The sequence below is a fragment of the Natator depressus genome, chromosome 3 (genome assembly GCF_965152275.1).
Source record: "Natator depressus isolate rNatDep1 chromosome 3, rNatDep2.hap1, whole genome shotgun sequence".
Taxonomy (NCBI): Eukaryota; Metazoa; Chordata; order Testudines; family Cheloniidae; genus Natator; species Natator depressus.
In genome coordinates, this window is record NC_134236.1 from 37,275,433 (window position 1) to 37,295,698 (window position 20,266).

The following is a 20,266-nucleotide window of genomic DNA, read 5'->3' on the forward strand; positions in this document are numbered from 1 at the left end:
TATAAAGGTTAATAAACAAACTGGAGAAAAGCTTCTTTCTTAGAACAAGACATGACACATATTAGATGACTCATGAGAGGAAGGATGGTCCAGTGGGGAGGATGCTGGCCTGGCACTTGTGGGTCCAATCCCCTGTTCTTGTGTGATGTTTAGCAAGGTATTTAATCTCTCTGTGCCTCCATTCTCCATCTGCAAAATGGGGATAGCTGCATTTCCCTATCCAGCAGGGTGTTATGAGGAGAAATACATTAAAGATAGGGATCACAAATACCTTGGATAGATTGTAGTATTACAGAATAAGCACTTTTCACTGACACTTCATAAGAGTGATAAAAAACATAATACCAACGATGTCAGGAATATTAATTAGGTGTAAATCAAAAGCATAGATTACAAACAGTATACGTTATGCCACAACATATTTTGAATGCTCTCAAATACAGTGCATTAAACAAGTAAAGTCAGATACAATTCTGTAATACCCAGTTTTGACCCTATATAAAATATACATTATGTCAAATTTCACAGTGACAGACTACTTACATATAAAGAAAAAGCAGTCCCCATTTCATGGGCAATTCAGCTTTAACTACAGAATCACTGCCAGTGCCTCCATAATTGTTACAGACAATGCTATTTTACATTCAATTATTATGCAAAATTCCAGAAAATTGTTTGCCATATCTGCCTTCATATATATATCATGCGGCATTTTAATTACTACAATATAAGCTTGAGTACAAACAATTAAAAACCCACCCACATTCACCCCCCATAAAGATGCCTGCCCATGGCCCTAACTACTCTCCATCGCCATCACACCACTTCCCCCCAGAAGCCATTGTGCAAATGAGAGGTGCATAGGGAACAAGGCAGGTGTGTGCCCAGAGTAAGGAAAGCAAAGCAGTAGGTGGGGCCACCTTTTCCTGCCTGCAGTATATCATGATCATGTGTCATCACACAAAAAGCCTCACCATGCCTTGTGGAGTCAGCCCCAGGCTGAGCACTTTTTTCTCTCCTCATTCAGCATAATCTAGGCCCAGGGTCACAAAACTGGGTGCTTAGACCTATGCTTCTGAAGCTATATTTGGGCACTGACCTGATTTTTTTTTTAAGTGCTGAGCACCCAATAGCTCCCACTAATGTCAAAGAGAACTCCAGGATGCTCAGTATTTTTGAAAATCAGGTCACTGATTTAGATCGCTAAATAGGGGTTTAGAAGCATAACTTTAAGCACTCTTTAAGCATAACTTTCAAGCATAGGCTCGTAGAGAAACAGACAATATTTGGGTGTTAGATTACAGCAAAAAAAGTGCAAGGCAAAGCAGGGTTAAAATCATTCTGTGTGTTTTCATAAAGAAATATATGTTTCCAAATTCCACCAATATATTGACACACTTGAGGCTGACAGAGAGACACAACCTGTCTTTCTTCTTAGGGTTTGGAATCTTGGCAAAATAATCCATGAGCGCACTTTGTACTATCAGAAGGATAGGCTGTAGAGATGCTTATGAATACATAATTTATATAATGAATAATTATGAAATGGCTGAATATGAGAACTGTAGACATGAGTGAAAGCTGTAGAACATAAGTAGATCTTTTTGATTGGCTTATAATTAGGACAGACATAACAATAAAGCATAGCCTGTCTCTGATTTATTTGTATTTAAAAATGCCATTTCTTTTCACCACTAAGACACTACAGGCAGTACATTTTAGGGTAATTAGTGGATTTACAAAGTGGTTAAAATAATTTGGCCTTCAATTTTGATTCTCACCAAGATGAGCTATGATCACCCAGGAGTGCACTGTGTTATCATTGATGTATTTTTGGGGGAAAATCAATTTCAGCAAAAACATATTACTTTCCTTATATTCCTAGGAGTACAGAAGTCATTGTATTATGGTACAGCCATGAGACATACAGAATTGTTATGTTTGAATTATTGCTGGGAAAAAGTCATGCTTAGTTTAATGAATGTGTACCATTCAACAAATATATTCAAGTTTATATAATATGGAAAAAAGTGAACATCCATTCTATAACCCTTAAAGCCTTTTTTAGAAAATCCTCTTTGTTCATTTGCTTGTATAAAATAGAGCCCGCGGGAAACCCCAGAGACGCATCCTACTTACACCTCCATCAGGAACAATAATGAGTCTCACGAGTGATTACATCCTGCATTTCCAGGGCAGTACCGTCGAAGAAATGCCTCTACACCTACAAAACACTTTTTTAAAAAAGCATTATTTCAATACAACCAATAGGCTATAAGCTAACAGTCCACAGTATTCATGTGATCTAGAAATAAAAGCCTTACCTTTGTAACAGAAAGCAAAGGGTTCCATTTTGGATCCTGTTTAAGGTTCCATTTCTGTGTTATGCAATCTTTTTCCTTCTTGTGCGTTCAGAACACAGGCCTCGAGTTTGCAGGTATCTGGAAAATTACCTGACAGCAAACAGTAACATGTTTTTGTATATTTTTGTTGCATTATAATTATTTTCTTAAGATAAATTTAGTTTATAAAATAAATTTAGGCTTTCAGAACTGAAACACAGAGTAATGAATTTCACAAAACACAGAATTGATTCTTTACGTTTATACTGCAATTATGACTAGAAGAAATAAGTAGAGCTGCACAAATAATTAAAAAGCTATTTACAAATATTTTAATATAAAAAAATCACAACACGTGTATTTATTCATGAATATTAGTGAATTATGCACCCACCTCTATCACCAGGACCAATAACAACCACATAATTTATTCCATAAATTCCACATTTGTCATACTATATTTGTTCAATAAAACACATTTTTTCTACAAATATTTGAAACCAACTGCTTGGAGGAATATGGTTTGACTCTTTGTAAGAACTGATATAAAGTGCTCAGATTCTCCAATCCATTCGATCGTGACTTCAATGAAACCAGGATTTTAATGGCAAAATACTCATGGATTTCAATGGAGCCAGGATTTCACTCAGTGACTGCCCTCAAAGATTCCCCCAGCATCGAGGAATCCTCCCCTGATTAGGGCAGCTATAGTGGCTTCTATGCTACCCAGTCCTGGTGCCGATATGCCCAGCAGAAGGAAGATACACCCTAGGTGCCTCTGAGCTTAGCTGATCATCAACTGCTGAAACAGTTTAACTCCACCTTTGCCCAGTAACCAGTGGTCCTGCACAATATATCTATGGTACAACATATGGTTTTGGTATGATCAGTCAAATACAGGGGCCAAACAAGCAGCATTTGTTTTACCTTTAAAGTGATAAGTGTCTATTTCAATGTGAGTTATTACACAAGGATGTGCCAGCCGGAAAACTGCCCATTCATTCCCTGGTATGAGGAGGATACCTTTGTCATCAGCCTGAAAATAAGAGGGAAAAGCCTTTTACGTGGTTCGGTGAATTACAAAAATCAAAAAGGTAAAGGCAAGATGGTACATTTTTGCATTTACTAGCTGAACTTGATTTCTTAAAGGAAAAAAGTATAAGGTATGTTTTACTTTCAAACTATTGAATTAATCTGATTGAACACAGGATCCCCCACCTCCCTTCTAACAATGAGAAATTTTTCTGCAAAGAGTTATATTAAATAATATATAAGCTACCTTCACGGAATGGTTTAGAGCTCTATTAATAGGACTGAGTAAGATATGGAATCTGCAGGTCAATACAAATATAATGCATTTAAAGAGAGAATTCACAAACAATTCAGTATGTTTTCTTATGAATAGCTGTAAGATGACAAGTAGTTTCTCTTCAAGAAGAAATCCCATTTTTAGAGTCTGAAAGCCAAAATCATCCTAATCTTAAGGTTCCATTAAACAAAAGTGAACTAAAGGAGTAAACAAAGTGATCCCTTTCCAGTTGCAAGTGCCGGCATTTCAATCATTCCACATATCACATCATATGTAATTCTTACAATAAGCATTCAACCTGTTTTCCATTATTTAGGGCTTCTTTTGAGGTCAGTGGCAAAACTCCTATTAACTGCAATGAATGCAGGATTAGGCCATTAATAATTTGCTCCCTTTAAACCTGCTTGCACATTTCTCAATAAATATTGCATCCTTTAACTTTATTATTATATCCATTTGTCTCTCTGTTAAGAACCTGCATTCCCAAAGATGATAATCATCTCTCCTTTTAGTATAGTTCATTTCATTATCAAGAAAGGTTAAGAATCCAGATAGAGATGGTGAGAAAAAGACAGACCATAGGGGGCCTAATAGTTTTGAACTAGACCTAGAGAATATATTGCAATGCCTACAATATGAGTTGTTGCTACTTCCTGGGAACACAACACACACTAAGAAAAATTTATTTTGAGATTTTTTTTAAATCTTCACAAGTTTCACTAACACACAAACACACCTATACACACACACACACACACACACCCCTTGGGGATTTAAAATGAAAATCTTTATGGAAAAAATAATTGTAAACAGATCTAAAAATAAGAACTGTAACTCACATATTCCTTACTTTTAAAACTGGTGGCCTGTCCAGTCTTCTTGCTGTTTCCCAACCATCTTCCATGGATGTTGCTCTTCCTATCCCTACAAAAATAGGAAACTGAACTGGCTCCCCCTTCAGCTCCTGGAAACCCTGGCTGATAAGTCCTTTTTGTGAATTAAGCGGCACATACAGTCCAGCAGAGTATCTCCACCAAGTGTCTTTATTGATGTTTATATTCCAAGTGCATCACAACATAGCAGCAGTCATGTGTAGCCCCGCTCCTTTCTTTTCCTGTCGTTTTATGGTGCAGCAGACTCAGCATGTGAGACTATGAGCGTCACCTACCTCAGTTTTCACATAAGCAAAAAAATCAATGTCCTGTATCCTTAAAAAAGTGAAGTGATGCTTTTTTAAATGTTACTCCACTTTCCCAGTACTCTCACCAGTCCTTTTGGACTATCTTCTCTCATCCCGAGGCATCTTGGATTCTTTATGACTAACTTTCTCTCTATGTAATTGTCCTTGCATTGCCACAGCAGATGCTCAACTCTTTCTTGACTTTGCATGCATCACACAACCCATCTTTGTGCTTGTTTAGCAAATTTAAGTTACCATTCAGATCACAGTGACCTGTTAGCACACTAAATATAGTTAATTCACTTCTTCTATCATAGTTATTAAGTACACTACTATCCTCAAGTTTAGGACACATTTCATAGAACCTTCTTCCTTTTTTCTCTTTGGCCCATAGTTCTTGCCATTGCTTCTTAAGTTCTCTCTTAACCAAACTTCTGATGTCCTGTTTATGCAAAGGTATCTGTATATCAACCTCCCCATTTTAAATCATTTGTCACTGCTTTATCTGCCATTTCATTGCCCAGTACCCCAACATGCACTGGAATCCACACTATTACAATGTGTATACCCATTTGTACTACCTATGTAGTAAAGAACAATAGTTCATTGATTAAGTCATTCCTGTTTTATGTGGCTTCCTTTCTAATCACCGTTATACCTGATAAAGAGTCAGATAGGATAGAACAGTCATAGCTGGGCATACATCTCTTATCCAGGTGAATCTATTTGTGTCCCATGGAACAGATATGGTGAATGCTGCTATAGCCATGATATGTCCATGATTGGACCGTCCTTTTTGGTGCAGGAGAACCATATGGTGTAGTGGGATCACATCGTATTGGAAACCTGGGATAACCAGCAGTGGCTTCAGAACTTCTAAATTAGGAAACAGACCTTCATGGAGATGTGCGATGAGCTTGCACCAAACCTCCCACACCAGAACACTCGATTCAGAGAAGCCATACTAATGCAGAACCAAGGGACTATGGCCTTGTGGAAGCTAGCAACACCAGACAGCTACCTGTCAGTTGCAAACCAATGAGGGGTTGTAAAGTCCACTGTTGGCATCATAGTTGTGCAGGTTTGCAAAGCAATTAACACTGGGCCAACAGTGTGCCCGTCAATTCAGCCATCATAATGACCACAAAATTGGATAGATTCATAGATCTCTGAATTCCAAATTCAGGGATACAAAAGGCCATTCCCACTCTACCTGTAGTCTTCAGTAGAGTCATTGGTAGAGGTTTGCCATGTATAAACTCCTAAATCATAGTCATCATATTTAATGGTCCTGCTCTTCCCTTTGTTTTTCATATAATTCCAAATCCACAGCTAGAGAGATAACTGTCCAGCTGTAGTTCGATTTCCCATGACTAAAGATTTTAATTTCTCCCAGATCTTCCTTTTCACCCAAGTCTTTTACCCACCTTTTGACCCTATTAGCATATGGGAGTTTTTGTGACGCCCAGTTACTTCTTGTTGACTTAATTCCCAACAATCCTCATATACTTGCTTTGTACTCTTATCTTCACTATTTACATTAACCTGAGCCCAAAAGGCAAAATCTAACAATTTTATCCTTAAATTTATAGGCATTTCTCCGGTTGGTATGTGAAGCACACAAAGGAGTTGTAATACTTGCACCACATGCACCTCACAGAGCTTGGGCTTGGATCAGCTTTCTTTTCTTGTGTGTGCTGATTTAGAAGCTGAATTAAAGGCTTAGCATCCATAATATATAACTGGTCTTTTTAATGTCCTATACAGCAATAACAATGTGTTCTTATCTGCACCCCAATTATTCCCAGAAGATTCATCCTACCTTTACATTTGACCTTGATATTATCTATATGACCTTTTCAAGTTAGTTTATCATCTCACATAACTCCTAAGAATGTAATATTTTGAACTACCTGTATTCTTTCTGTATAGAGATATAGGTTCCATTCTTTCCCAAACTTCTTTGTTGTGAAGATCATTCCCTTTGTTTTAGCAAGTGAACTTAAATCCCCAAGTATCTCCACATTCTGAAATTCCCGAACGCCTCTTTCATTGTCTCCACAGCTATCTTAAGTCTTCTATGCTTGGCCCATATAACACAATTATCAGCAAACAGAGTAATACCTATTCCTGCCCATATATTCTCCGGGACATCATTAATCGTAATGTTAAATAGGGTTGGGCTGATAACGCTCCCCTGTGCGCTGCCGTTAGTAAGTTTATAAATATTTTAAAAAGCCGCCACCACCCTGACTTGTATGGTTCTATCACTTAAGAAATCTCTTATCCATCAGAACATGCTTCTTTTTATTCCAGTTGCGGCTAGCGTATACAGCAAGCCTTCCCTCCATACCATGTAAGATGCTTTTTCAATGTCCAAAAAACTGTCAAACTCTCTGTTCCTCATGTTTTTTTGTATTTCTGTTTCTAATCTTACAATATGATCAGCTGTGCATCTTACTTTCCTGAAACCACTTTGTACACAATTTATTTCTTTTTTTTCCCCCAAGTATGCTACTATTCTCTAATTTATCATTTTGCCCACACACAATGTGAGGGCAATAGGTCTGTACGCATCAGGTACTGTGCTTAGTTTACTATGTTTTGCTTGTTGCCAATAGTATTCCTTTTCCCCATATATTATTATATAATTTCAGTAAAACTCTTACACTCCCTTCTGATAGGTGCTTAAGCATTTCATTATGTATACTATCTTTACCTGGGACTGTTTTTACTTTTGTCTATAGCTTTTTTGAGTTCCTATATGCCAGTGATTCTCAAACTTTTGTACTGATGACCCCTTTCACACAGCACACCTCTGAGTGCGACCCTGCCCCCATATAAATTAAAAACACTTTTTTTGTATATTTAACACCATTATAAATGCTAGAGGCAAAGCAAGGTTTGGGGTGGAGGCTGACATCTCATAACCCCGCACATAATAACCTCACAACCCCAGTTTGAGAACCCCTCTATATGCTGACATTTTCATTCAATATGTTATCTTTATATTCTACTCAGCCATGTAAGAATATATCCATCCATCTCTGCTCCGTATTCTTTGGATACAAATTCTTCTATTCCTTTTTCTTCTTCCTAATCTGAAGCAATTCCTCACCCATTATTTCTTCTCCCTCATTTTCCAACATAACTTCCAGCCTTTCACTTTCAGTCTGTATTTCCAGCTCTGGTCAGCTACCAGCCCAAACTGCCCCTGAGTTCCAAGCCCAGCTCTCAGTCTCTCCCATGCTGTTCCTTAGCTCTGCCTTTTTTATTGCTTGCTTTCTTCTCAGAGCTACCCAGCTGGTGAGCTAATTTCCTCATTAGCTCCTCAGGTTTCCTACAGGTGCAAGCCAAAAGGGAGTCCCTGGTAGCATGGCTCCAGTGGCAGCTCACTACCAGGGACCTGAGGGGTATGGGGAAAGACCATGCCAGGGAGTTCAGAACCTCTATATCAGGGTTAGGCAACCTATGGCACATGTGCCAAAGGCAGCATGCAAGCTGATTTTCAGTGGCACTCACACTGCCCGGGTCCTGGCCACCAGTCCGGAGGGCTCTGCATTTTAATTTAATTTTAAATGAAGCTTCTTAAACATTTTAAAAACCTTATTTATTTTTCATACAACAATAGTTTAGTTATATATTAAAGACTTATAGAAAGAGACCTTCTAAAAACGTTAAAATGTATTACTGGCACGCAAAACCTTAAATTAGAGTGAATAAAGGAAGACTTGGCATACCACTTCTTAAAGGTTGCCGACCCCTGCTCTATATGGATGTATCCTGCAGATTTCAGGATATCTGCCCTGTTTGGGGCAGCTTTTCTGTGGTGGAAGGAATAAAACCATACTATCTACATGCTACAGGGGATTCTCCATGAGGAAATCCTTGTGGTCTTCTTTTTAAAAAGTTCCTTCCTAAGTTTTTGCCACAGGAGAAGATAATCTGAGCTCTGGCTACAGAATGAGCCCTCTAAATGTAACAATTTACATTTACTACTGAGCAGTGGCCTAGAAGTGAAATCCTTGTTTACAGATGGCATTAGAAATCCTGGCCCATATGGAAGATTGCATCTATCATAAATTAAGTTAATAAAACAAATATATTTAATTGGTAAATTCATATAGCTATGTGGGTAGGGCCCAGACCTGCATCTCATGTGATTTTTGTTTGAGAAAAGACTACAGGACTGAATCATAGTTCAGTAAATTCGACTTTAAACCAGTTATCGTAACTACTGTGACCAAAGAGGGAGTTTTTGTTAAACTACATAGGAGAATGATTAACATTGATTTTATGCTGTGAATACAGTTTACTTTTAGTATTTAAAACCAGAAATAGTAATGCCTTTAACTTACCTAGAATATTTCTTGGGTGGCCTAATTGAGCACTGCTAAATCCAACACAAATACCCCCATTCTCCATTGCCACCAAGTCATCCGGGCCAGAAGCTGACCAGTCTTTCTGCACAACACCATACACTTTGAACGTGCAATCCCACCATCTGTCAAAAAATAAAATTAAAGTGAATGATTTTTATCTTTAAGAATGAATAGAACCATGAGGGCCATGCTTATACATATTCAGATGCAGTGTACAGCACAGATGGCAAATGCAAGATATACTGTACTTTGCTTTTAATGTACAGACACTGGAATGAAAGGAAAGGGTTTGGATTTCAGTGTGGAAGCTGATCATGACACGTTTCCACACTGGGGTTCTTCAGTTTATTATGTCATTAATAAACATCAAGGCCAGAAGGATATCCGTGATACATATCAGTGCACTAATAATCCCAGTGCAGTAATATCTGAGAATACTGTCAATCCCTTTAAACCATTGTGTAGAGTTTATAAAAGTTTATAAAATTCACACTGAGAATCAAAGAGCAAAACTGATAGAAGCATCAAACAAGCTTTATAACAACACAGTTCTGGATATATTTGTGCATTCTAGATATACTTGGTCCTGCCTCAGTGTGGTGGGAATGGATTAGATGATCTCTTGAGATTCCTTCCAGCCTTACATTTCTATGATTGCTCCAAAGTTTCTTCTAGGAGTATGCCTTCTCACGAGCATTTCAGAAATTTGTTAAAAAGCCAAAATATTATTTTAAATTCCATTTGAACAGTTTATTACAAAAGAAGCTGCTGTTATACTGTGCATCCTTTATCCAGATGTATACTAATGCATTAGGAAATTTAAATCAGGCAACTGTCATGACTGGGGATTGGGTAGTCATGCCTAGTGGTCGGAGCAGTGATGGTCAGAGGCCAGGAACAGCACCAAAGATCAGCACTAGAGTCAGGAACCAGGAGTCCAAGATCAAGAGGGGCAGGCCCAACACTACAACTGGCAGTGGCGATAGAGTCCATCTTGTTGCACATGCAATTCCTGGAACTCCTCCTGGGCTTAAACAGGGTATCTGGACCAATCAGGGGCCACAAATGAAGCTGTCTTTCTGAGATGGTACTTCTTGTGGTATTTATCTCCACAGGAGCTACACAACCGTGTGCATGGCTGCCGGGCAGTGGTGTATATATTTTTTAAATTGAACTCACCAAAAAACTAATTAAACTCACAAATTTGGAAATCCCAAGATATGCACATAACAGAAAGAGGCTTCTCTGGCTGACCTCTGGTCCCTTGTAATTGCCGCAGGAAGGCCCCATTCTGACTGGCAATGAGCTTTCTGCTCCAAGCCACCAACTTTTATGTGCAGAGCTACTTTTTCTGTCTCCCTGTTCTGTTCCATCCTCAGCCACTTTCTCTCCCCTGTTCACCCCATACTGCTTCCTGTGCCTGCTTCACACACAAATACATAAGTGAGATCAGCATCAGGGGGAGGCAGGGAAATGAAGGAAAGAAGGCTGGGAGAAAACAGGTTGTTCCTACCAGAAACAACAGTGTTAGCCAGGACTGACATTGCTCAGGAGGCCTGGTCTGGCACCTCTTCCATCTCAGGTCCTCCTTCCTTCACAGTCTAGCGCTCTGGCCCTGGAAAAGTGCCAGACCCCTGAAGGTATTAAACTGCTCGGGACAGGCTAGTTTCCTAAGGACTGAAGTCTATCTCACATAATTACAATCACCTTTGGATCACTAAATGCAATCCAATGGTCACAGAGAGGGTTATGTGCCTAAAATAGATTTCCACTATTTCCCTGTTAGCTGATGTGTTCATTTTGGAACTATTCACTATCAATTGTCTGAGGCAGGATTGCCTGATCCTGTGACCCAAAGATAAAGAAACCTCAGCATATTTAAGGCAAAAAAGACCCAAGCCTAAAACATTAGCATTCATTGCATGAGGAGCCCAGCATTTGAGGGTACATTTCCTTGCTTTTCTGCTGATTTCTAGAATTGTCAGATCTTGCTGCATTCATTTTGAATTTCACAGGACATTTTCTGGTTCTGAACCCCAAAACACCAAGTGAACTTGATGAGACGCAAATGAAGACAACTGACTTAGAATCATGAACCCCATGTGTTGGAGGGTTCAGGAACACAGTCTAGTCCCCAGTGCACAAGGGGCGAACTCCAGATACCTTTTGAACACCTGTGTAAAAGGAAGGGCTGTTGGAGAGAAAGAGGAAGGGAAGAAGAGAAGAGGACAATATTTGGAGGAAGTCAGGGCTCCCTACCTAGACTCTGAAGGTTAGGCTAACCTCTAGTTGGGAAAAATTTTGTTTGTAACCCTTTTGCTTTTGTTAACTTGTTTGCTTTGTATTTATAAAGATTATGCCCTGCTAATAGACTTTACTGCCTATTGTCGTGTCTTGTTTCTGCTTGATCATCCCACTAGCCAACCAAAAGCAGCAAAAACCTAATCCTCATACCAAGTCTTATACCTAGCCCAGCACTGTCCTAGTTACTTTATTTCAAAGTACTTGCTCTCTTCCTGTTCCGATGGCAGCAGTACGTGAGATTGGATAGACACAGAACCAGCCAAGAAGTTGTTAAATACCATAGTTCAGGAGTGTCTCTCTCTCTCTGTATATACATATATATATACACACATACACACACACACATACACATACACATACACACACACACACACACACACTACATAATATATATTACCTGGATATATAAAAGTCAATTACCTGGATAGATATTGAGCCTTATATGAGTCCATTCTCTCTTACAGCTGGCAGAAAAATAATTGTGGCTAGTATCAAGGTATCTTGGTTTCAACTCTTTCATAGGAACCAGAAGAGTCCATTCATCTGACTTCATCTGATAACAAATATTAATTAATTAGTTGTCTGGGTCAACGTGACGGATATTCTGCTTTAGTCCATATGTTTATTAATTAGAATTAATACCGCCCAGTATGTTCTGATATATTTGAGCCCTTATTTCTCTACCCCATACTTGCTAGAATTCCTTTATTAATCACCTGTGTTTTACAGGTAGGGTTGGGATGGTATTTGCATTCTAAGCCCCAGTGTTCAGCAGCTTATACAGTTCCAAAATAAGTACCTTTGAGTTGAACTTTCAAAGAAATTCATCTGTCATCTAAGAAAGTTTGAAATAAACCATCCATTTTTGAGGACTGACCATTCAAATGAAGGTGGGGTGTTCTTTGATTAAATGTATAGGGAAGTACTTTTTATTTTCCCAATTTTTTATTTACAAATAAATAAATACATGATGCTAATATAATGTCGAAGCTGAGATTTTCATTGCAAAACAAAAATGAAATAAAGAATTAAGGGGCTGTATTCTGCTCTCAGTTACATTTGGTGTCAGTCTGAAGTAACTCCATTGGTTTCAGTGGGGTGACTTTTGATTTACACTAATGTAAATCTAGTATATATTCCTAGAACAACCTTCAATCCAGATGTAATGCAATACAGACTTTATGGGTCTGATTCTGCAGTCCTTACTCAGGCAAATATCCCACAGCATTCAAGGAGGGAAGAATGGATGATCTTGTGGTTTGGAGTCAGGAAATTGAATTTTTATTCCCAGGTCTTCCACAGATTTCCTATGTGACCTGTACATGACCATTTTCAAAAGTGCCTTAAGTTTGGGTACCCAGCTTAATATATTTAAAGTATCTAAAGTCTGGCGCCTAAAAATGGAGGCATCCAACACGAGGCCACAGGTAAGCAAGATTCATTGGAACAAACTGGAATTAAATGAAGAAAAGCCTTGTACAGGACAACGAAACTGTCATGGCAATTAGATACGTCACATTAATGGCCTGTTTATTTTTTTTAAAACATAATAAGTGACTTGAGAACTCTTGAAAGGTGCCAGCCCTGAGAAATGAAGTCCTGTACTCAATGCAGAGGTACAGCACAGGCATGCAAACTTCCCTAGGCTGTCCTTCAGATATGTCTCAACACCATTTTGGAGGTGCCCCCTCTAAGTGTGAAGGGATAATTCAGTGTCCATGCCCACTAAATTGTTGTCCTCTTTGATGACGCTGCCAAAGTAAATATGCTCGTTAAAGCCATCAGCACAATTGGTATTATGGGCACCTGCTCACAAGGATCTGGATTCAGACCAACACTCATTCTAATAATAGATCTCTGAAAAGCCATCACAGTTCAACATTAACTCAGAATCAAATTAGGCCTAATCAATCCAGAGTAACCCCACCGATATCAGTGAGATTTTTGCATGTGTAATGATCGTAGGAACTGTTTGCTATCTGTTTTTGTATTTTAAATAGAAGTATTTGAAAGTCATCATAAATTCTAATCAAAGCTAAAATGTATTTTAAAGTTGCTTCCTCAAAAGCGGTGCAGTCAGAGGAAGAATGTGTGCAAAGAAAACTAGTTAACCTAACTAGTTTTAAGATGGAGCTTGAAAGATGTATGAACAGGATTATATGGCAGGGTTGTCATCAAAAAGCAGGGAACTGGACTCTGGGACATAGGAGGTCCCTTCCACTCTTCAGTTCCTATGTTCCTAAATGTTTGTGCTATTATTTACTAGGAGATTAAAGGAAATGGTAGTTGAGGCAGGGGGAGAGGGGAAATCCCACTTGATTCATTGAAATAGTTTCCACTGTCCTGTAATGCCTGAATTCTGATTACACCTGGGTACCTTTCAGAAGTTATTATTACAGTAGTAATGAGACAGCAGTTGAAATAAATCAGTAATCAAGAATCAAAAAGTTTGGTAATCATAAACAAGACTGTACAAATGTTTCCTTTATTAAAAGTAGCAAGAGCCACCTGTCACAATGAAGATGTCAGAGGTAATAGGGGCCACCACCCTTCATTATTACCAACTGGCTCATTGTACAGCTACCTTACCGTCACTTTGCACAAGTGTAAATGACTCCATAATGGAAAAGACAATGCAGAACCAGATCCTTTGTTTCTGGTTGCCTACAGGCTATAATATTAAGCCTAGTGTTTTGGGGCATGTGACCAGGCACTATTAGTAGCATCTTGGTCACTGAGGTTGCTCCAGCACTGAGAAGAGTACAGGCTTAATTGAAACCAATTAATCAATTTCCGTTGGGGATCACTGACAATTGGGTGGCGATTGCTAGGCTAATGGGGCAATTGGCTCAGTAATTGGGAGGATATTAGTGGGCGGAACATAGCATTCAGAGGGTGAGCCTGGGCTGAAGAGTGAAGATTGTGTGGAATCTGCTACTTGCTGTAACCCTGCACTACCCTGTGATACTTTGTAAGGAAAGAATAAATACACATGTGGTGAACTTGTGTGGGGTGTTTGTGACTGAGACACCACACGGACTGCCCAGGCAGTGCACTACATGGGGTAGTGACTGAGGTGCCCTGAAACAGGGAGGTATCTGGCCCTTCTTTTATGCTCAAAACAAAAATGCACACGCAAAAATTCCTTCTTTTTCATGTCTAGAACTGGTCAGATGTTTTCTTGTGGAAAATTCTGTTCTGTGGAATTGACGTATTCCTGCGGAATGTGTCCATTCAGTCATAATGTTTGATGGAAGCCAGGCATCTGGTTTCCTGCCAGTGTGCCCACCCACTGCCTGCCTCCCTGGGCTCCCCACCAGCTGCTTGGCAGGCTGCCTGGTAGGATATTGGACAGCCTAGGGTCCCTCTGGCTCCCTAGGCTGCCCAGCTTCTCACCTGGCAGGCATCCACTGCACAGCCAGGGAAGCCAGACAGACAGCCCAGCTCCCCAGGGTGACCAGCTTTCTGGGCTCAGGCTCTCCAGCAGCCCACCAAGTGAGATGTTGAGGAGCAAGGGCTCCCAGGGTCACTAGGCTAGCCTGTTCCAGGCTCCCCAGCTCCCAGCCTGCTAAGGGAGCTGAGTGGTCTGGTAGCCAGCTCTATGGGCTACTCAGAAAGCTTGGTGGCCCACTTCCAGCCTAGCTAGCTTCCTGGCTCTAAGGGGTACTTGGGGAGCCACTGGCCATCTCCCTGATTAGCTGGCTTCTGAGGGGTGGCCAGGTCCCTGTTACCTAGCAGCCCACCTGGCTGACTCCCCAGCAGGCATGATCTCCAGGCTCCCGAGACAGCCTGTTCCCAGGCTGCCCAGCTGCCTGGCTAGTCACTTCCCCAGGCTCCCAGGGAAGCCAGCCAGCCAGGGAGCCTGACAGGCAGGCAGCCAGCAAGCCAAAAATCTCCATTTTGGTTCTCCCAAAACTGAATGTTTCTGGAAATTCCTTCCTGCACAAAATTTCAATTTAACATTTTGTTCTGGTCTGGTTAAAAAAAAAACAAAATTCAAGAATATATAGTTTTTCCTGGGAAGGAATTTCCATTTTTCAGCCAGCTATATTCATGTTGTTAACACTGGGCTTGTTCTTGGGCCTTGTTGTGGTTTTATTCATGGTTTTTGCTTGGTGCATCCCTCAAGTTTCTCAATCTCTAAGGGTATGTCCCCAGCTTGAGAAGACATACCTGCACCTGCTCTGATCGAGCTAGCACACTAAAAATAGAGTGTAGCGGTGGTGGTGCAAGTGGTGGGAGGGGCTAGCCACACTAGCATCTCTGACAGGATTGTACTCAGCAGGGGGGACACTAGCTCCTCATGCTGCTCAAATCTCCACAACTACAATCTATTTTTAGTGCACCAGCTCATGGGTTTTCAACATGTGGTCCGTGGATCCCTGGGAGTCTGAAGACTATGTCTGAGGGGTCTGTGATATGTTGTTGTTACCACAGAACTGTGGTTTTCAACAACCCGTGGTCCACAGATTTTTGGGGGTCCGTAGACTATGTCTAAGATTTTCGAAGGTGTCCGCACCTCCATTCAAAAATTTTTAAGGGTCCACAAATGAAATAAGGTTGAATACCTCGGCAATAGCTTGATCACAGTTGGACTGGGTATTTGTCCTCAACCTCCCCTTCTCAAAGTGTAGATATACCTTAGGAGTGAGACTCCTGCCTGGATGGCATCTTTAGAGAAAGAAAAATCTCCTACCTAGTAATTCTGCTTCTCAGAAGATTTTATCATTTAGGATTCACATTCATCCACCCACCCCCTCAAAGTTTGAAGGGAAGCCTATTTATTTTTATTTATTTGTATTGCACTAGCTCCTATTGTGCTTGGCACTGTACAAACACACAGTAAAAAGGTAGTCACTGCCCCAAACAGCAATCCAGGTTAACGACAAGAGGCAAGAGTTGGACGAAACCAGCTAATGGGTGGGATGCAAAAGATGAAGTAGCAATGGGAAGTACTCCACATAACGCACAGTGAACTTGTGGAACATATTGCCAGGAGAAGTTTTAAAGGCCAAAAGTATAACAGGGTTCAAAAAAGAATTAGACAAGTTCATGGAGCATAGGTCCATCAATGGCTATTGGCCAAGAAATTCAGGGACGCAACGCCGTGCTCTGGGTGTCCCTAAATCTCTAACTGTCAGAAGGTGAGACTGGATAACAGGGGATGGATCTCTCAATAATTGCCCTGTTCTGTTCTTTCCCGCCAAAGCTTCTGGCACCGGCCACTGTCAGAAGACAGGATACTGGGCTACATAGGCTGTTGGTTTGATGCAGCCTGGCCATTCTTATGTTCTCATAATAATGCAAGCATGTTTTTGCATAATCAATGCACACAATGGGGTTTGCTTTCTGCACAGACATCTCCAGCTGGTGGTGTTTATCTCTACATCTTGATCGGTTTGTATTGTGCTGCATTTCAGAGGCATTAATTTTTCAATGATTGGCTTGATGCTATTTGGTGAACTTTTACTTCTTGCTAATTTAGGATGCGACTGGAAGCTTCTAGGGATTACAGTTACGTTCCACACACAACCACCATTGGGGACCAAGGTGGTCTTGTGCTTCTACCCACTCCCACTGCCCTTAGACAACTAAGGAAGTTCTGCCTGTCTCAACTAGGGAGCCAAGAACAAGAATCTTGCAAAGGGAGAAGCATAATTACAAGGTAAGTAATTTCCAGTAAAGCCAATGGTAGCAGCAGCGGTGGCCGGGAGCCCTGGGCCCTTTTAAATTGCTGGCCCCTGGTCAGCTGCCCCTTTTCCCCCTGTTGGCAGCCCTGCTGGTAGGGTCCCTACCGGAAGGGCCACCAACGGGGGGTCAGCAACGTTCAAGTGCTGCTGCAGCAGTGCTTTAATATCGGTTGGGTACAAGCCAGTACTGCCTTCTTACCAGTACGCCGTACCAGCCCACTTTCATCCCTGGCTCCGGTACTTGCTTGTTCTTAGCCCTGTCTCACGCCAAGTAACCGAACTCTGACCCTCTCCTCTGACTCCTCACTTCTGTCTTTGGCTCTGACTCTAGGTTCTGACAGCTGACTCCCGCTCTAACCACTAGGCATGACTGCCCACGTCCTGGTCTCTGACAGTAAGTTACAGTCCCTGCCTCTGAAGCCTAAAATCTTAACAGTCCATGCATACCCTCCAAAGTGGGGAATGTCAGCCTACTATACCTTCAAGAGATTCTCCGCAGGAGCAAAAAAGTCATCCGTTGCAAATAAAACCTACACAAATAAAAAAAATAAAAATAAAATAATTTTAAATATATACTATTATATTTCATTTCATTTCCTAGTGCAATGTTAAGTTATCCAGTAAAAAAAAAATATTAAGTTGCCTAAAGGCTTATAGACATATACATATAAGACCATATTTTAAAAAAAAATTATTTCTTTGTATGCATTTCTCTTTCCAATACTCCAATGAACCTGCATAGAACCCCACTGAATTCAATTGTTTGTTTGAGGATCGGGACCTTACTCTTCTTTCTCCATCTTTGTATGCATTTCTCTTTCCAATACTGTACTCCAATGAACCTGCACAGAACCCCATTGAGTTCAATTGTTTGCTTGAGGATCAGGGCCTTACTCTTCTTTCCGCATCTTTATTTACAAAAAATTTATCTACTGCTGTGACATAGGGAAGGGTTTGTTTCATTTTCTTTGTAAATAACTCATGATGCGTACACCTGAAAAACCTCCACCTTCTTGAGTGGTTCTTCAGACTAGAAGCATTGTTATAAGGATTCATATGACATGATGCAGAAAAAACAAGTGGACAAAATATCTTTTTAATCACAAACCAGGCCACACCTGGCCTTCCACTGAGGATTCTTATTCTCCGTAGCTGCAGGACAAGAAGCCCTGCTAGTGGAGGTATACTACTGGTACCTCCATCAATGAGATGCAATCCTATATTTGTGAATATGTATTTCTGTTTTGTACATATATATGCTAAACTGAACAATCTTAAGGACATGGTTCATTTTACAGCAGAGCACCTTTTTCTTTAACCTTCACCCAGTATTGAGAAAAAAAAGTTACATTAAATATATTGTGGGGGACTTCTGTCCCCCAAATGCATTCAGAAACTAAGAATAATTCTTTAATGTTTTAGGTGAAAAATCTTTATTTAATGAGCAAATTGAAAGAACTAGCTGGAGTCTCATTCAGTGTGAGTCAGTATACAATTTTTACACATCAGCATCAGTATGGAGTTGTCAGAGCATACAAATTCACTGCATTCTCCACATTGCTTGTGGTCCTCCCGATCAGCTGACCTTGGGCAAATTTAGCAGAGTCCACTGCTGAGTTTGCTAGGTGCTCCCGTGGTGGCTGTTTTTTGATGGTAGCCAAGGGATGAGAGTGCTGCTTTGATCGGGATGGTGAGATGTTGTGTGTGAAGGATTCTTCTCTTTATATGTGCATCTACAAGTCATTCTCCTCGAGTGACAAGGAACAAGAGCCTTCTTTGTCTTGGGCAAGTGTGGTGCCAAGCAGGATTGTCACTGACCTAAGTGATGAAACTTGCAATGCCAGCAACATCAAGCATGTTGAAGAGAAGAACCATTTGTCACCTATTTGTCTTGCATCTGTAGGAATTCCTACATTCCTGCAAGATGGTCATTGTTATCGACACCACTTTTGTCACTCTACTGGAGAATTATGTGGGGTTTCTTTTTTGTCTCCTTCTACAACCTTGTCGTAATGCATCATCAATAGCATTATTACTGACTTGCCCTTCTTTGGAGCATAGGAAGCCAGGATGACTGACCCAGAAAACCCAAACAGGATGACAATTTTCTCTGTTGCAAAGTGGATGTATATCATTGGGTATATCTAGCTCCTTTCATCAGATTGCTCCAACATAGGTAAAAATTGTGTTGACTAGATCTTCAGAATTTGAACACTAGGAAAGACTTTGTGTTCAGATTATAAAACTGCAAATTAAGACTTGTGGGTTCTATTCCTGGCTCTGCCAAAGACTTCCTGTGTGACCTTTGGCAAATCTCTTAATTTCTCTGTGTCTCCTTTTTCCCATCTGCAAAATTTGGATAATAATACTTAGCACACAGGAAGGAATGCTGAGAGACTTAATTCACTGGTGTCTGCAAAACACTTTTAGATCCTCAGTAGGAAATAGCTGTAGAAATGTCAAGTATAATTTGCACTAAAAGCACAATTTGTGTTTTGAAATGCATACATTTACCTTTCCTCCTACAGCTTCACATGCCAAATCATTCCGGTGGAGAAAGGCAGGTCAAACGTGAGGTTTTTCTCCTTTGAGACGATCAGCCATCTTTCCTCTAAAAGCAGAAGTGAAGTATTCTATTCTATGCGAAGACGAAACGAGAGAAATGAAAAGGAGCATGTTCAGCATAACTTCTCATTTCATTAATTCTGTCCTGGCTTCTCAGCCGTCAGAGAAAACTTGGACTCCAGGAATGGGTTATTTACTTGCTGGAAGAAAAATAACTAACTATCTGAACAGTCAGGATACGCTTTTATCATCTCCACTGATTTATAATATGCATCTATCGGAGATAAACAAAAATATGATTAGGTGTGGGAGTTAAATCAAATTTTAATAAATAAAAAGTCCACATATTTTTCAAAGCTGTAAATAGTAGATTCTTAATTTACCTTCTTGCATCACGATATCAAAGTTCACCTTCTATTAATCACTCCCCCTCACTCTTCTTTTCTGCAGATGAAATATGGCATGTTCTAAGAGGGTTCAGAATTGCTTCAGGT

The 20,266-nt window shown here is 40.2% G+C and overlaps 1 protein-coding gene across 1 annotated transcript; it reads right to left on the minus strand.

Moving 5' to 3' along the window:
• Positions 1–2,082: 2,082 nt before the first annotated feature.
• On the minus strand, positions 2,083–19,811 carry ALLC (allantoicase). Its single transcript, XM_074946817.1, is given in 11 exon segments — positions 2,083–2,170; positions 2,172–2,218; positions 2,292–2,399; positions 2,401–2,453; positions 3,270–3,378; positions 4,502–4,575; positions 9,190–9,321; positions 9,324–9,335; positions 11,938–12,070; positions 17,687–17,737; positions 19,722–19,811. Coding segments are annotated over 11 exon segments (897 nt in total).
• Positions 19,812–20,266: the final 455 nt, after the last annotated feature.